At 36.1% G+C, this 19,453-nt stretch overlaps 1 protein-coding gene across 8 annotated transcripts in view; it reads right to left on the bottom strand.

Annotated features, from left to right (window-relative positions):
- The window catches only part of UBE3D (ubiquitin protein ligase E3D), a 160,460-nt gene that overhangs the window by 119,071 nt on the left and 21,936 nt on the right, over nucleotides 1–19,453 (bottom strand). For all 8 annotated transcript variants that reach the window (XR_009354561.1, XM_059177202.1, XM_059177206.1 and 5 more), the window contains 2 exons: nucleotides 9,683–9,911; nucleotides 5,387–5,456 (listed from right to left, as the gene is read on the bottom strand). Coding sequence is in view for 7 of the 8 variants with exons in the window: in XM_059177202.1 (XP_059033185.1) it covers nucleotides 5,387–5,456; nucleotides 9,683–9,911 (299 nt within the window). In the remaining variant the exon portion in view is untranslated. The remainder of the gene's footprint in view (nucleotides 1–5,386; nucleotides 5,457–9,682; nucleotides 9,912–19,453) is intronic.

Here is a 19,453-nt window from a genome sequence, read left to right as displayed (position 1 = left end):
TCCATTATATATATTTTTTAGAAATTCTATTGTAGATCTTTTCCAAATATGCTTGCTGTTGTTTCCTTTGCCTTTGATACCTTCAAACCTTTTATAATGTTCAATATAGGAAAGCATGATTGTTCGAGTTTACATGTGTTAATTCTAATAACAGAAGTCTTTTTCTGTTTGTTTGCTGCTTTTGTTAGTTGTCGACGGAAGTCTAGTTTACTTGTGTACTTATTTATCTTTGGATGTATGGGGAACACTGTACTTGACAAATTATTTGTGGGAATAATATGAGTTTTACAATGAAGGCATTTTACTCCAGAGGTGATTCGCATTTGCTTTTGCCAGGCTTATGGGTTTTATAGCTATTCCAAGGCAGACTAACCAAGTTCAAGACTTGAAACTCCCTAAAGTACCAAAGGGTTGATACAGGTCTATAATTCCACAGGGCTGTTCCACCTCCCATTCACCTTCACAGTAAGGGTTTGCCTCTTTAGGGTCCCAAAATTTTGTTCAGAGTTGTCTACTAGGTTCCCTTTTGGTGCAGTCTTTATGTCCTTACGTCTCAAACCAATCAAAATAAAAGTTCTAGGTGCGCCTGGGTGGCTCAGTTGTTAAGCATCTGCCTTCAGCTCAGGTCATGATACCCAGGTCCTGGGATTCAGCTCCGCGTTGATTACTCAGGGGGAAGCCTGCTTCTCCCTCTCCCACTCCCCCTTGCTTGTGTTCCCTCTGTTGCTTCATCTCTCTCTGTCAAATAAATATTTTAAATAAACACACACATAAGTAAATAAAAGTTCAAATTTTAGAGAACTGGCATATTGCAGGGAAAAGTTGGATTCTTTTTTGCTAATCTTTGAGTTTGCTTGCTTAATTTACCCATATATTTTCTATTTATCTTGATCTTCATTCTTTCCTGTGGATTCCAGTCCATTTGTTTTCTTTCACTCCAGCCTGAAGAACTTTTTTTAAGCATTTTTGTAGAGAAGATCTGCTAGTAATGTGTAACCTCCCTCTATATGAAAATGCTCTTAGTTTTGCCTTCATTTTTGAAGGGCGGTTTTGCTGGATATATAATTATTAGATGACAGTTTGTTGGTTTTTTTTTTTAATTTCCTTCCAGCATTTTGAGTATCTCATTTTAATGTCTTCACTATTTCTGCAAAGAGTCAGCCTTAATTGTATCATGAAGTTCCCTGTATGTGATGCTTCATTTTTCTCTTGTATTTTTAAGATTCTTCATCTTTGGCTTTTATCAATTTGACTACAATGTGCCTGGGTGATGTGTTCTGTGTGTTTATCCTATTTTTCATTGCATTTCTTGGATCTAAAAGTTAATGAATTTCAGCAGATTTGCTAAGGTTTCAGCCACTGTTTTCTACAAATATTTTTTCATGAGTTATTCTTTTTCTTACCTCTGAGATTCCATTTACACATTAACTGAAACATTTTGATATTGTCCCACAAATCTCTGAGGTCCCATCCATTTTGATTCAGACTTTTTCCTCTCTGTTCTCTGCATTAATTTTTATTAATATACCTTCAAGTTCAATGATTATTTTTCCTCCTGTCATCTCAAATATGTAGTTTAGCTGATCTAATGAATTTTTTAGTTACTGTAGTTTTCAGCTCTGAAATTACCAATGGTTCTCTCTCTGTGAAGTTTCCAATTTGTTGAGATGTGCTATTATTTCACTCGAGTTCCCCCCGCTTTTAGCCGTATTTATAACAGCCACTTCAACATCTTTGTCTAATATTTGCACAAATCTAATATTTGCACTTATTCAGTACCTGTGTTTTGAGTCCCGTTTTTTAGTATCGATCACTTTTTTCCATTTATTTGTATGTCTAATAATTTCTAAATGGAAGTAGGACACTGTATGTAATATAATGTTGCTATTCTGGATTTTGTTTTGTTCTTTTAAGGGTTGTTGACTTATAATAGTCAATTAACTAGCCCGGACTCAAACTATGAAATATGTCTTCCCACAGAGTGTAGTCGCTAATGTTTCTGCTCAGTTTTATTTTGCTTAGCGTGGCTCCCTAAAGAGTATTCATTATACCTGCACAGGTTAGCTGTCAACAAATCCAGGGACAGGTTTTGATCAAATACCTCAAACCATTAACGCTCCCACCTTCTGCTGCCCAACTGTATGAGGATTGAGAAATGAAATCAAAGGCATGGGAAATGTGCAGGTCTCCCTGAGCTTTCAATTCTTATTGAACTCTCTGGAATCTACTGTGTGCATTTAACAGTCACCCAGAGCTCTGTGAAGAAGTTATTGTCTCAGCCCATCCCTTACTTTTTTGCTTCCAAAATCTCCCTCTTAAATTTCTAGTTTCTCCTTTCCCTACCTTGAACCTTACATTATTATGTCTATAATGATATTATGGTAATGTTTCCTTTCTTGTTCAGCCTTCCATTTTCCTGCAGTGAATAACTGCTTTCTTTTACATCTGTTTAGTTTTCCAAGCACTTTTACCTAACTCTTCTTCTTCTAACAGTCTCTTTTATAGTTGGAGGCTTGCTCGAGTCTCCACATCTCCACATCCATTTCTCATCTGATGAAATGGCTTATCTCAAGACTGTTACATGCAGTCAAACAAACCAAAGAATGTACCAGTTTCATTTTGTAATTGAAAAATGTTTATTGCAGTCTTCTCTCCTTCACTTCAAACTAGACTATTATTCCCAAGGCCTGCCCCGTGTGTCCCTCACCCTAGGTCTCCCTTATCTGTGTTAGATAATCTGTTCCTCAAATCCCACATCTTCTCTCTAAAGGTTAAATCCTTAGGTTTGGTGAGATATATCCTATGGTACATTTCTAAGGAAAATATACATTTGAGGTCTGTGTTTTGAGACACTGCATTTCCAAAGTTGTATGTGTTATCTTCATACTTGATTCGATAATTTGACTGTGGTAGAGTTATGGGTTAAAAATCTTTTTCCTTCCAAATTATGAAGGCATTACTTCACTGTCTTCTAGATTTCAACAATGCTGTTAAGAGCTCGATGTCATTCTAATTCCTGATCTCTTGCTTTTTTCCTCCAGAAACTTCTTCCTTGGTATTCAGAAATTACTCAATGATATAGCTTTGAGTAGCTCCCCAGGAACTGCATTAGTCATACTGGACGTGTAGTGGGCCCTTTCAGCTGAGAAACCAAAGCCCTAGCTCTGGAAAATAGCCTTGTAATTTTGTTGTTGTTGTTGTTGTTGTTTAGCATTTCTGTTCTTTGATAATTTCTTAAACTCTGTTGTCTCTATTCTTTCTTTCTAGAATTTCTATGAGCTAGAGGCTGAATATCCTAAAAGTCTCCATTCATTCATTCAACAAATATTTACTGGTACCCACTATATGCCGGATATTTAGTTCTGAGGTTACAGTGATAAATGAAATAGACAATATCTCTATCTTCAGGGAACTTACGTGATGATTTTTTTTCTGTAATTCCTTTCCGATTTTCAATCTCTGAATTTTGGCTCTGATTTATGAGATAAAATAGTTCCTTAATTTATTTTCTAGTCTTTTGATTAGGTTTTTTAAGCAATCACACCTTTCATTCTATATTCTTTGAATTATGAAGGCAGTATTATTCCATTTCTCTAAGAACATTATTTTTGTTCTGTTTTATACATACTCCAGTTCTCCTCAGTGCCTTAATTCTCTCTACTTCATTATTTCTTTACTTTTCTTTTACAGTCTCTTTTATAGTTGGAGGCTTGCTCGAGTATCTGTTGATTCTCAGCAATCCATTCGTATTTAAGGGTAAGATAATAAAATGCTAACAGGAAAACTCTCAGGTGTAGGTACAAGGCTTATTGACTATAGGATGGCTGAATCTAAGTTCACTTTATCGTTGAAGGAAGCTTACAAATCAGAGTCTCCACATCTCTTCTCTGGTTGGTATCCTTCCATTTTTCAAGAAAGTGTCTTCTAAACTCCTGCCTTGAGAGTATAAGCAAGTTGTAAAGAGAGAAAGAATTTTAGGAGTCCTACAGCTCCATCTAAAAATTTTGAGTTAGGCATCTTTCCTCCAGCTCCTTGTCTCAGACTGCTTTCCCTGTTACCTGCTGCCTCCAAATTCTGAGCAGACCAACTCTGTGGCTCTACCGTGGGCGCGAGCTCCCTCCTCACTCAGATGAACTACAGAGCTACCAAGTGTGCTACCATACTCTCAGCTTTACAGCTTTCAAAACAGTCTGTGTATACCTCTTGTTTACATCACTGTCGCTTCCTCTCCATGTTTCTTTGTCTCTGTGGATGTACATCTTTTTTATTCCTTAACTGATGTTTTAACTGGGCTTCAGGGAGAAGAGGAAAGAATTAAAAAAATCAATTCACCTAATTTGATTGAAAGCCTTAAAATGTTCTAAGTTGTTGGTTAAAGTGCTTGGTTTCATTCTCCAAAATGATGCTGAGGGTGGCATCCTTTAGCCCTACTCATTCTTCCTTTTCTGTTTCCTTTGAGCAAGTAACTACTTGCCAGATTCTGATAATTTTAAAATACAAACAAAAAAGACCACCATCTGCCTTCTTTTAGGTATACTAGCTTCACTTAAATCCCATCTTCTAGTTAATTATATTAAAAACAATTATTAATCACCTACAGAGCTGATGCAGAGTGTTGTAGCTCTCCAGACACTTTTAAACCTTATCTTTAAATAACGAGGTGATTTAATTATCAGGATTTTATTATATTTGAAAGTGGTATAACATAGACTTTACATAAATACAATGAACACTATTGGGAAAAGAACAGGAACAGAGTACAAAACTCAGAATGTGGTTTCTTTCATTTCAATCCCCAGCTCTAAAATACAGCCCTGAGGAAGAGGGCAGCCAAGAAAACTTCTTCATCTTCTCCATCAACCAATCCTGACTGAGGAGTTGTACTGAGAAAAAAGCTCCACTTTCCAGGTACAAACTTTATACTGTTGCTTTATATCCACAGAGAGGATATGAAATATTAAAAATGACCCAACTTCTCAATGCTTAAAACTCAAAACTATGTACTTATAAAGGTCAAAATACACAAACTTCTTGGCGTGTTGGATGATATGTTAGCTAATTTCTATTTTTTTAAAAGATTTTATTTATTTATTTGACACAGAGAGAGATCACAAGTAGGCAGAGAGTCAGGGGAAGCAGGCTCCCTGCTGAGCAGAGAGCCCAATGTGGGGCTCGATTCTAGAACCCCGGGATCATGACCCGAGCTAAAGGCAGAGGCCTTAACCCACTGAGCCACCCAGGCGCCCCTAATTTCTATTTTAAAAATCATCAATTCTACAACATATATTAGTTATCTATCTTCCATACAGATTTCCTATAAAATCTCCTTCTACTCTTTTTTAACAAGAAGGCAATCATTTTGGCTTTTTTATTATAAAATTCTTACCTGATGACATGGTCTCTCCCAACATTACCTTGCAACGCTTACAAATTGCTTTGGTATTTGCCTTTGGTTTCTGTAGAACAGAAAAATGTCATTTAAATGTCATTCAGCTTTTCTTAAAAGGAATATATAATTTTAACATAGTCTCTAGAGTATACATTGAACTTTACATTTTATTTTGCCCTCTACTAAATACTGGGAACACATTTGGCTTGTATGCATAATTCGCATGCACAGAGATCATTTTTTTTTTTAAATCTAAAGACAGAATAATGAATAGACTGATTTTTCTAAACCTAGCCACTTCTTGATAATCTAATTGTTGTAAATAATTTGAACAGGAAGCACCTTACATTTCTAAAAAGCACTTCCAAACATCCATTACCATTTAGGACAGGCAGATGGTAGACAACAAAGGCAGACAGAATAGGTGACTTGTCCCAATTCATGTGTCTAGAAAACAGGAGAATCAAAAACTGGAGCCATTATTTTGATTCCCAGTCCAGTATAATTTATGTAAAAGTAATCTGTAATACATAACATAGATGGAGTTCCATGTCAGGCTCTGCACTGGGTGTAGAGCCTGCGTAAGATTCTCTCTCTCTCCCTCACCCTCTGCCCCTCCCCCCACACTAGCTCTCTTTCTAAAAATTAAAAAAAAAATTAAAATAAAAAGATGAAATAGTATAGAAATATCACAGTACTTCAAATAGAGTATAAGTACTGCTTCAAGAAACTTTTAATTGATATGTATTCATATGTGATCTTGATATAAAAAAATCTTGATATTTTTGATATAAAATATGATATTAATATTAAAAAGATCTTGATATAAAAAATTATTTCTGGGTTGTTTGGGTGGCTCAGTTGGTTAAGTGTCTGCCTTCAGCTCAAGTAAGGATCTTGGGTCCTGGGATCCAGCTCTGCATCAGGCTCCCTGCTCAGCGGGGAGTCTGCTTCTTCTCTGTCCCTCTGCTTGTGCTCTCTCAAATAAATAAGATCCTTCTAAAAATATGTATTTCTTATTTAATTAGAGGTCAAAAAATATCAAAGCCACAGACACAGAAACTATGACAGGTGACAATCTGTTCAGATGTAGGCAAGAATACAGGAAGAAGACAGCTCAGAAAGTAGGCATGCTCAATGGTGAAGTTTGACATATGGGCAGTTTCATGCTTTCTTACAATAAAATCTATCTGTATGGCTCCAAATTGGTATTAAACACACTTTTTAAAGAACCCATTTGTATGAGTTAAATCAAACCAACCTCATTAAATGTTACTAAAAACTAAAGGCTTTACTAAAAACTAATACAGGGTATAGAAGTAGCGAAGCTAGAGAAGAAGAAATTTTTCTATTCTGAGCAGAACATTTTTCATCAGGAGCTCTGTTATATATTTCATTTATAATTGCTGTTACAGCACATTTTGCTTTGTAATGAAGTAGGAAGTAGGAAAAGTGGTTACTTATTGGTTTAAAAAAAAAAAGCAGTCTACCTTTTCAGGACACTGGTAATCAAGATTCTAAAATATGACCAATAAAAAACAAATGATCTCAAACAACCAAATGTGTGATTTTGATTCAGATAGTAGAAGTTACCTTTAATAGAACTGATAAAATCTGTATATGGTCTGTATTTTATCATCAAGTGATAATTGGTCCTTTTGTCAAATGTGAAAAGACACTGTGGCTATTTAAAAAAGAAAAATCCATATGGGATGGAAAGACATGTCTGGGATTTGCTTTAAACTAAGGGGTTAGGGGGAGGGAATTAAAGGGACAGAGGAAGCCTACTTTATGAATCAAGAGGACTGATATATTGAAGTTTACAATTCTTTCCTTTTTACATTTATGAATGTTTAACAAAGCTCAACACAATATTTTAAGAAAATTTAAAAAACAAACAAACAGCCTTATAGATTTAACAAAACAAATGATCAAAATCAATAAATTATTGCCAACTACCCCCAGAAAAAAAAAAAGCAAAGCTGTCAGTCACACTCGCCAGATGTAATATAATCAAAGTTCAATTTCATTTGTTCCTTAAAACAGCTTGAAGTCAGTGTGGACTATACTTTCTAAGTCTAGAATACTATTATGAATCTTATAAAAGGTTGAAGTGCCATCTTTGTCATCATATTTTAAGATGCTGGTAGACACAAAAAAATAGCATAATAATAAGTAAATGCAAGAAATAAGGAAATCTTCAAGAGTCTCTTGATAACAAAAGAAAGGTATATACTACCACATTAACAGGCACAAATACTGTATACTCAAATGGGGTATTGAGGGAAAGCAATAAGTGTTGGATTTTATTTGTTTATGCTATTTTTAAAATGAGGGCTTTTTAATTAAAATATGATAACACTCAAAACTCTGTTGAAAGAGAAACTCTGTTTTGTAATGCATTTTTCTTGACTAGTCCTTAAAGGAAATAATAAAGCAAGTTGTGCAGTGAAGCAGCCTAACAGTGTGGGAACTCAACATCGACAGAGCAAACATCAAAGAAGGACCTTGTTGTAGACTAATTAAATCAATATATCTGAGAGACGGCACCACTGCTCCGAGATGTGGATTAGCCTCCTGTCCTCGTTTTGATTTCCCTTTGTGTTGTTTCAATTTCTAAGGACCCTTGATATTGTCTCGCCCAAAAAATGTTTCCCAAGAGATGTCATTAGGATGCTGTGTCACCATATGACATTTCAAAACCCTGCTAGATGGCTAGACTTGGTGATATGAGAAATAGGTTTTCAATAGCACAGAGCACATAGTCTTGTTCCCACAGGAGCCTTGAGAGCACTGTTTAAGCAGTCCCTCCAAGTATATGTTACTATTTTGGTCACAGGCATACTCTTTCAATGGCTGCGATATGCAATTAATGAGAACTTCCATCTAGGCTAACTGGGAAACAATCTCGTCAAAGCAGCTTGTCATGACAGGAGTTTCCCACAGTCTCCTTGATACTAAACCCTGTGCCGTCTGAATATGAAGGGTCTTCCTTTAATACATAGGATGGCTGTTCACGATTAAGAGAAATTCTTGTAAATGACATCATATAACTGATAAAGATGTAAGTGTGAAGAATATATTTCCATATAGGGAAGGGAAACTCATGGTTTCTCTCATTTAATCTTTTTCCTCTCCTCTTCCATTCACACCTTGCAAATATTTTAAAAATTTAGAGCTTAATTGTGAGAATGAAAGTTAAAACACATAGGACAGTGAACTATTAGTCTATAAATTTAGATTAAAATACGATTTTAACATAACCATTTTAAACATAACAGATTTATATTAACTTCTTACCATTTGTTTTTGAAAACTATACAAGGATAAAGTACTATAATTTTAAACAAGCCATATTTAGGTAAAGAAATGGGTGTTTATGGCGAGAGATAAGGCACTTAAATAATTCTGATAACTTCAATCTTTGATGAACTTCCTTAATCTTCCCTCAAAATATAAAACAGTTCTATAAACTAACTTAAAACCTGAGAGCTGCCCAACTAATGCACATTTCCTGAAGTTTTTGTTACAAAAATTAAATGAAATTTAATGTACAATGCTTTTATTCCTACCGATAATCAGATGTTAAAATGAAGATTGTCTGGCAATGAATTTCTTTACTTTTTAAATCAGATCTGTATTGACTTGCCATCAGGAGAATGATTTCTCACAAGGGCCAAGTCAATGCCATTGATTTTCTTTTAAAATAAGGTAAACCACTTGTTCTCTGCAGTGAAAGGAAGCTGCTTTCTCCTTAAAGCAACTTCTACAGCAAGGGGCAGCTGACCTCACATGGTCCACCACCAACTTGGAGTTGGCAGCACAAGCTTCATTTTCACATGTGGACTCCTCCACTTTCTTTTTCCTTGATGGTATCTGCTTTTATGACATCAGCAGAAGTATTAACTAGGGGCAGACACAGGGAAATACCTAGGCCTAACTGTATAGTACATATCATGGAATAAAAGAACACTTTTAATTCAAATCAGACTATATAGAGTATGGTATGTTGTCCTAAAAATAAGAAAGTAGGGCATTTGGGCTTGTAAAATGGTAACATTCCCAATTCTATCCATGAAAAAGTCCTCTTCCTCCAGCCCTAAGCTATTCTGGTCTAAGGCCTTATGCTCTTCCTCTATCAACAGAATAGAGTTGGTGAATAGAGACAGTTGAAAATCATGGATTTTGGTCCTTGGAACAGTATGTATAGCATGCTGTAATTAAAAAAAGATAGGAGAAGCCAGTTTCTAAGCCAACCTCCAAATTAGCATTTATTTTGAAAAGATATTTTACCAATTTAAAATGGTTCTCAGAAGAACACTGTGTCTCCACTGGGGCTAGTTCAGGTCTTGGCTGCCATAAATCACTTCTAAAATTCACCAAGAAGAAAGAGTCTCCAATAAAACAGTCATTCTCTTGTGGATGAAGAGGCTTATTAGCAAAGGGGTCAGGATGACAACACCATTCTTCAACTAGCGCTCCCCAGTTCTCACTCGGCAATGGGAGCACCCTGAGGAGCTTCCTAGTAGAGAGAGGAAGAACAATTTTTAAAGAACAAAATGGAAATGTAGCAGTTTCTTAATTAAATCAGCATGAAAAATAAAAGAAACTCATTAACCACATTGTCTGCAGTGATGATTTTTTCCCCCAGATTACAAAAGTAATATATACTTACCCTAGGCAGTTTGAAAATGTATAAAATTATAAAAGAAATAAAAATCATCCTTTCCTTACCACCCAAAGACAAGTAACTACTTTGTAAATGATGGGTTATTTCCTTGCAATCCTTCCAAGAAACATAACTGTATGCACGTATGCAGTCTGGGATCAGAAGTTATACACCAACGGTATCTTGCTTTCACTGTTTATTTAATTATATTAAGATTCTTAATGACTCCATTCTATTCTACATGCTTGCAAAAACTTTAAGATCATTCCCTTACTGGTGGATATTCAGTTTCTCAGTATCAACAACCCTGTGACGAACCTTCCTGTTAAAAAATTTGTATACATATCTGACGATTTCCTTGGGAAAAAAATCTTGCAAATGTGAGATCACAATCACAATGATATCCATATTTTAAAACCCCATACATATCAGCAAACTGCTTTTCAGAAAGGCTATACGAATCTATAATTCTTCCACCTACCTTCTTCAGAATACTATCACTTTTCCATGTAAGGGTGAAAATATTCTCCATACATACTGCTTTAATTGGCAACTCTTTAATTACTAGTGAGATTGAACTAGCTCTCATATTTATTGACCAGCATGTTTCTTCTGTGAGTTGTGATCAGTGACTATTTTCTAATGAGGTATTAGTATGTTCTTACTAATTTTTAAATGTATATTCTATCTTAAAATATTAGCCTTCATCCATCATCTGTGACAAATACTTTTTCAATGTTATTGCCCTTTAATTTGGTTTGTCTTAAATTTCAAATTACCTAAACCTTTCTTCTGTGATTTCTCCCATTAAATATTTTGCAATAAACTTTTTATTTAGGTGTAATTTTAAATTTACAGAACAGTTTCAAAAACAGTATAGACAGTCCTCATACACACTCCACCCAGCCTTCTCTGAGGTTAACATCTTATATAACCATGGAAGATTTGTCAAAACTACAGACTTTATCTGGTTTTCCCTAGTTTTTCCATTACTGCCCTTTTTTCCTTTGATTTAGGATCCAATTCATGATAACATAATGCCATTAGTCATCATGTTTCCCTGGTCTCCTTTAGTCTGCTACATTTTCTTAGTCTGTCCTTATTTTTTAGGACCTTGAAATTTTTGAAGAGCAGTGGGTCTGGTGTTTTATAGAATATCCCTCAATTTAAGTTTATCTGATGCTTTCTCAAGATTAGACTGGGGTTACAGGTTTGGGAAAGAATATCACAGAAGTGAAGTGACCTTCTCAGCACATTTTATCAGAGGGTACACTCTCTCAATCAATATGACTTATCACTGGTGCTGTTAAACTTGAACACTTGGCCAGCCAGTATCTACCAGGTTTCTCCACTAATGAAGCTACTATTCCTCCCTTTGCAAACTCTATTCCTTGGAAATGAGTCACTAAGCCCAGACCACACTCGAGAGGAAAGAAACTGAGCTCTACTCTACTATTATGTTTTTATGTTTAAAAGAGCCTCACGATTAAGTAGGCCCTTATATTTATTATCAGTTCTGGTTTGTTTGTTTGTTTGTTTGTTTTTTCCAATGGTTTCATTTTTTTCTGGACAACAATTGATACCTCGGACTTTATCAGAAGAAAAGCTAAACATGATTTATCTCCATTCTACTCTAAATTAGGGAGACCCATAGTCTAAGAGGAGAAGAAATATGGGCAGAATCATGAGAAACTTCAAAATAATTAATCCTGAGAAAAACTGAGACTAAAAACATGTTCATGGTCTTCTTAATGCCAGTGAGTAGTATGAATGTTTAAAGCAGCCTGAATACTTGCACACCTCTGTTCCTATGCACAGAAACATGTGCTAAGAGTCAACTGTATTTGATCACAGACCTGTTTATGCCTTAGTTTAGTTACATAATTTAATTAAATAGTATGTAAACCAAGGAAATACAAATTGCTATTCCCCTGAAACTAAAAGTTTCAGACAAAATAAAAGCCAGCTGTAAAAAAAAGAAATTAACTGGTAAGACATGGGAGATATAACAATAGAACATTGGAAAAAGGGAGGAAGAGTAAAAATATAGAAAAGACTACAATTCCATTGCTTTAAGAATGTCTAACTTCTCCTTCCATTTAAGAAAACAGATGCTAGAACTTGTAGATGATGAATCTGTTGCCTCTGGGATAAAAGGGTTAACAATGAAATACCTGATAGTAAAAAAAAAAAGCTACACAACAGTGGAGTCATGTTCAACAAAAAGATACTGGTTCCATAATAAAATATTAGTAAATTAATATACATTTGCATGTTTTAAGTTAAAATATTTGAGATGCAAATGTATCATTTTTTAATGATTTCCCCCATGTTAATCCTTTTTCCTTTATCTCCTCAACTATGAGTATCATAATAATAACTACAAAGAACAAACTGATGGTTACCAGAGGGGAGGGGAGTAAGGTGATTGGTTAAGTAGGTGTTGGGGATTGTTGTGATGAGCACCGGGTGTTGTCTGGGAGAGCTGAATCACTAAACTGTACATTTGAAACTAATATTACACTGTACACTAACTAACTGGAATGTAAATAAAAGTTAAAAAAAAACACCAATAAAAAAATGTCAGGTGAACATACTACTTTCTCCCACTGGAGTCTCTGGAAAGTGAGTTATGGAAGCAGGTCTTTGGGCAGCAGTTCCATGACCACCTCACCCAGCTTTTCAAGCACCAGCCCAAAGCCAAGATCCACAAAGGTTAACAGCTGCTCCACTGCACTGATCCACCACAGGCCTCTACCCAGTAGTTCTGGATCCACCAGCAACAACCAACCCAGGGAACCATCAAACATTCCACCTAGAGCCCTATCAGCAAGTGCACTCATGGACTGCTTCTTGGCTATTTGATCAGGGATGGGGGAGAGGGATTGGTAAATATAATGTGATTTACTCTCTTACTATTTAATGGTTATTCTTCTAAATCTCTTTGTTACTGTTCTTATATCAATATAAAACTAAAATATATTAAAATATGTCAATCTAAAGAAAAAAGGCAATTACAATATGGAAGAGAGTAGACATTTAATTTATGAATCCAGAGGACAAATAGGAAGAAGAAAGGCTGATTTTGGTTTAACATAAAGAAGAACTTTCCCTTTCAAATTAGGAAATGTACCCTAGTAGCATCACTCAAGCTGCTGAGCTTGTTTAGGATATTAAATGATTCTTTCAACATCCATTTTCTAAAAGTCTTCTACGAGTAGGCATTCAGTTGACAAAAAATATTAATACAGTTCCCTCTCTCAAGGCACTCAGGGTTCCAGCAGGAGATATAGACCTATGAGCAAATAATAAAACTTTATAATATAAATATCACAAATGTTCATACCAAAGTAATGGTTCTAGGGAGAAGGAGCTAGATGGCAGAGGCGTAGGAGACTGAGATATCATCAGGTCCCAGGAATCCAGCTAGATTATTATCAAACCATTCTGAACACCAACATATTCAACAGGAGATAGAAGAGAGGAAGAGCAGCAACACCAGGAACAGAAAATCCACCACTTTCCAGAAGACAGGATGTAGAAAGAAGTCAATCCTAAATGATGGGACCATAGACCTCAGCAGGGAGGGTCCGGCTCCTGGCAAGTAAGAGAGCAGCACAGCATCAAATTGGAACTTTTAGAAGTCTGGACGTCACTCCAAAGGCTAAGCAAGGGGTGGAGCCCTCGCTGGGTCAGTGTCGTCTCAGGACCCACGGGATCATGGAAAGACACGGGTGTCTGAGTGTGGTAGAGGTCCCAGGTAATGGAGCATGGTAAATGCCAGCAGAGACAAAGCTGAGCAGTGGGCTCTCAGCTCGGGATTAATTTAAACAATGATCCAAGGCACAGATGTACCACTGCTTTTCAAGCAGGGACCCCACAAGCAGCAGATCCAAGGAAGGGAGACCCCCTCCTTCCTCCTCCAAAAAGACCAGTGCAGGAGAGTGCTGCAGGAATCTCCAAATGGGTTTGGAAACTCTAAATGGGGCCATTCGCCTGAGATAAAAATACTCAGTCACAGGCCGGGTGAGCTCAGAATGCAGCGGAGACCAGGGAGATGGGAGGGATTGACTGCTTTACTTTGAAGGCGCACTGAGGAGTGGGGAACCTGAGTTCTCAGCTCCTACAGAGCCAGAGATTGGGAGGCTTCCATCTTCATTCTATCCTCCAAAGTTGTACAAGGGAACAAAAGTTGTACAGAGAACAAAAGCTCCTGAGAGCAAATCCAAGCAGATTACTTAGCCTGGCCCCTGGTAAGGACAGTGCAATTCCAACTCCGGCGAAGACATTTGAGAATCACTACAACAGGCCCCTACCCCATAAGATGAGCAAGAACACCTAGCCAAGACCAAGTTCACTGCTCAATGAGAACTGCAGAACTCCAGACCCAGGGGAAAGCAACACATAGAATTCATGGTTTTTTGCCCAAGATCCTTTAGTCTTTCAAAGTTAAATTTTTTAAATTTTTTTTTCTTATTCTACTTTTTAAATTTTCCACTTTCCTACTTTAATGTTTTTTAACTATTTCATCTTATGAACACCTTTTCAAAAATATCTTTTAATTTTCATTGTTATATTCATATTTTATCCCTTCATTGTATTTAACCTCATTTCTTGTATACATATAGGTCTTTTTTTCCTTAACATTTTGGCATACAGCTTCTTCTAATAGATCAAAATATACCCTAAATCAAGTGCATGGATTTGTTCTATTCTCTACCCTGATCACATTATTTCTTCCTTTTTTTTTTTTTTTTTAACCAACTTCTTATCTTATCAATTCCTTTCTAAAAATCTTTTTTAGGGGTGCCTGGGTGGCTCAGTGGGTTAAAGCCTCTGCCTTCAGCTCAGGTCATGATCCCAGGGTTCTGGGATCAAGACCCCCAATCGGGCTCTCTGCTCAGCAGGGACACTGCTTCCCTTCATCTCTTTCTGCCTGCCTCTCTGCCTACTTGTGATCTCTGTCAAATAAATAAATAAAATCTTAAAAAAAAAATGTTTTAAAATATTTTTAAGTTTTCATCTTTACACTCATATTCCATGCCTTTATCATGTTTGCCCTTCTTTTTGTAGATATATAAGTTTTTCTTTATTTAAAATATTAGGAGGTAGTTACTTCTAAGAGACCAAATACAGCCAAAATCAAGTGTGCAGCTCTGTTCTATTTGCCTAATATTTATATTAGAGTCTAATATAAATTATATTTATATTATATTAATACTTAATATAATAAATATTAACATTTAAATTTTAAAATAAAAATAAAATATTTAATTTTAATAATTAATATATTAGATTATGTTAATATTAATATAAATATTAATATAATATTTACATTAAATTTATATGGATGTGTGTATATACATACATATATAAAATACAAACACACACACACACACACATATATTTTTTGTTTGTTTCCTTTCTTTCCCCCTTTCTTCTCCCTCCAGTTTCAGGTCTCTTCTGATTTGGTTAATGTATGTTTTTCTGGGGTTGTTGTTACCCTCCTAGTATTCTGTTCTCTCATTCATTCATCTACTCTTATCTGGATAAAATGACAAGGCAGAAAAACTCACCACGGGGCACCTGGGTGGCTCAGTGGGTTAAGTCTCTGCCTTCAGCTCAGGTCACGATCTCAGGGTCCTGGGAACGAGCCCCGCATCGGGCTCTCTGCTCAGCAGTAAGCCTGCTTCCTCCCCTCTCTCTGCCTGCCTCTCTGCCTACTTGTGATCTCTCTCTCTGTCAAATAAATAAGTAAAAATAAAAAATTAAAATTAAAAAAAAATATCACCACAAAAAAAAAAAAAAAGAACAATAGGCAGTACCAACAGCTAGGGACCTAATTAATACAGACATTAGTAAGATGTCAGAAATAGAGTTCAGAATGATGATTATCAAGGTGCTAGCTGGGCTCAAAAAAGGCATGGGAGATATTAGAGAATTCCTTACTGGAAAAATAAAATCCCTTTCTGGAGAAATAAAAGAACTAAAATCTAACCAAGTTGAAATAAAAAAAGCTATTAATAAGGTGCAATAAAAAATGGATGTTTTTACTGCTAGGATAAACGAGGCAGAAGAGGGAATTAGTGATATAGAAGACCAAATAATATAGAATAAAGAAGCTGAGTAAAAGAAAAACAATTACTGGGCCACGTGGGGAGAATTCAAGAGATAAGTGATACCATATGACAAAACATTATTAGAATAATTGGGATCCCAGAGAAGAAGAGAGAGGGGGGCAGAAGTATATTAGAACAAATTATAGCAGACAATTTCCCTAATTTGGCAAAGGGAACAAGCATCGAAATCCAGAAGGCACATAGAACCCACCTCAAAATCAATAAAAATAGATCCACACCCTATCATCTAATAGTAGAATTTACAAGTCTCAGTGGCAAAGAAAATCCTGAAAGCAGCTTGGGACAAGAGGTCTGTAACATACAATGGTGAAATATTAGATTGGCAACAAACTATCCACAGAGACCTGGCAGAACAGAAAGGACTGGCATGATATATTCAGAGCACTAAATGAGAAAAATATGCAGCCAAGAATACTATAACCAGCTAGGCTGTCACTGAAAATAGAATGAGAGATAAAAATAGAATGAGAGATAAAAAATAGAATGAGAGGAAAAAGAAAACTTGAAAACACCAAACCAACCAGCCCTACAGAAAATATTAAAAGGGGTCCTCTAAGCAAAGAGAGAGCGGAAAAGTAACAAACCAGAAAGAAACAGAGACAATATACAGTAACAGCACAATGGCACTCAATTCCTATCTTTTGACAGTTACCTAGAATGTAAATGGGCTAAATGCCCCAATCAAAAGACACAGGGTATCAGAATGGATTAAAAAACAAGATCCATCAATATGCTGTCTACAAGAAACTCATTCTAGATCCAAAGACACCTCCAGATTTAAAGTTTGGGGGTAGAAAATCATTTACCATTCTAATGGACATCAAAAGAAAGTTGGGGTAGCAATCCTTGTATCAGATAAATTAGATTTTAAGCCAAAGACTATAATAAGTAATGAGGAAGGACACTATATCATGATCAAAGGGTTTATCCAACAAGAAGATCTAATAATTTTAAATATCTATGCCCCTAACATGGGAGTTGCCAACTATATAAATCAATTAATAACAAAACCAAAGAAATACATCAACAATAATAAAATAATAGTAGGGGACTTTAACACCCCTCTCACTGAAATGGACAGATCATCCAAGCAAAAGATCAACAAGTAAAGAAAGGCCTTACATAACACACTGGACCAGATGGACATCACAGATCTATTCAGAACATTCCATCCCAAAGCAACAGAATACACCTTCTTCTCTAGTGCACATGGAACATTCTCCAGAATAGATCACATCCTGGGCCACAAATCAGGTACTAAAAGATTGGGATCATTCCTGCATATTTTCAGACCACAAGGCTCTGAAGCTAGAACTCAATCACAAGAGGAAAGTTGGAAAGAACTCAAATACATGGAGGCTAAAGAGCATCCTACTAAAGAATGAAGGGATCAAGTAGGTAATTAAAGAACTTTAAAAATTCATGGAGACATATGAAAATGAAAACACAACTGTTCAAAATCTTCTGGACACAGCAAACATGGTCCTGAGAGGAAAGTATATAGTGATACAAGCCTTTCTCAAGAAACAAGAAAGGTCTCAAATACAAAACTTAACTCTACACCTAAAGGAGCTGGAGAAAGAATAAAAAAGAAAGCCTAAACCCAGCAGGAGAAGACAAATCATAAAGATCAGAGCAGAAATCAATGAAATAGAAACCGAAGAACAGTAGAACAAATCAATGAAACTAGGAGCTGATTCTTTGAAAGAATTAATAAGACTGATAAACCCATGGCCCGACATCCAAAAGAAAAGAGAAGGGATCCAAATAAAATCATGAATGGAAGAGGAGAGACCTCAACCAACACCAAAGAAATACAAACAATTATAAGAACATATTATGAGCGGGGCACCTGGCTGGCTCAGTCGGTTAAGTGGCTGCCTTCAGCTCAGGTCATGATTCCAGGATTCTGGGATCGAGCCCCATGTCGGGCTCCCTGCTCAGCAGAGAGCCTATTTCTCCCTCTCCCTCTGTCTGCCTTTCTGCCTACTTTTGTTGTGTCTGTCAAATAAATAAATAAAATCTTAAAAAAAAAATATTATGAGCAACTATACACCAGGAAATTTGACAATCTGGAGGAAATGGATGCATTCCTAGAGACATATAAACTACCAAATCTGAACCAGGAAGAAATAGAAAACCTGAACAGATCCATACTCATTAAGGACACTGAAGCAGCCATCAAAAATCTCCCAACAAACGGGAGACCAGGGCTAGATGGCGTCCCAGGGGAATTCTACCAAACATTTAAAAAAGAATTAATACCTATTCTCCTGAAACGGTTCCCAAAAATCGAAATGAAAGGAAAACTTCCAAACTCATTTTATGAGGCCAGCATTACCTTGATCCCAAAACCAGACAAAGACCCACTCAAAAAGGAGAATTACAGAGCAATATCCTTGATGAACACGGAAGCAAAAATTCTCACCAAAATACTAGCCAATAGAATCCAAAATTATATTAAAAGGATTATTCACCACGACCAAGTGGGATTTATTCCTGGACTGCAAGGTTAGTTCAACATATGCAAATCAATCAATGTGATACAATACATTAATACAAGAGAAAACAACAACCATATGATCCTCTCAATAGATGCTGAAAAAGCATTTGACAAAGTACAGCATCCTTTCTTGATCAAAACTCTTCACAGTGTAGGCACACAGGGTACATACCTCAATCTCATCAAAGCCATCTATGAAAAACCCACAGCAAATACCTTTCTCAATGGGGGAAAACTGAGAGTTTTCCCCTGAGGTCAGTAACACGGCAGGGACATCCACTATCACCACTGCTATTCAACATAGCAATCAGACAACAAAAAGAAATAAAAGGCAACTGAATTGGCAAAGAAGAAGTTAAATTCTCACTCTTTGCAGATAATATGATACTCTATATCGAAAACCCAAAAGATGACTCCAAAACTGCTACAAAACTCATACAGGAATTCAGTAGAGTGTCAGGATATAAAATCAATGCACAGAAATCAGCTGCATTTCTATACACCAACAACAAGACAGAAGAAAGAGAAATTAAGGAGTCAAACCCATTTACAATCACACCCTAAACCATAAGCTACCTAGGAATAAGCCTAACCAAAGAGGCAAAGAATCTGTACTCAGAAAACTATAAAGTACTCATGAAAGAAGTTTAGGAAGACATGAAGAAATGGAACAATGTTCCATGCTCAGGGATTGGAAGAACAAATATTGTGAAAATGTCTACAGTACCTAAAGCAATCTACATATTTAATGC

Source organism: Mustela lutreola, chromosome 6, assembly GCF_030435805.1.
Source record: "Mustela lutreola isolate mMusLut2 chromosome 6, mMusLut2.pri, whole genome shotgun sequence".
Lineage (NCBI taxonomy): Eukaryota > Metazoa > Chordata > Mammalia > Carnivora > Mustelidae > Mustela > Mustela lutreola.
The sequence above is the reverse complement of the archived record's forward strand: the minus strand, read 5'-3'. Positions and strand labels throughout refer to the sequence as shown.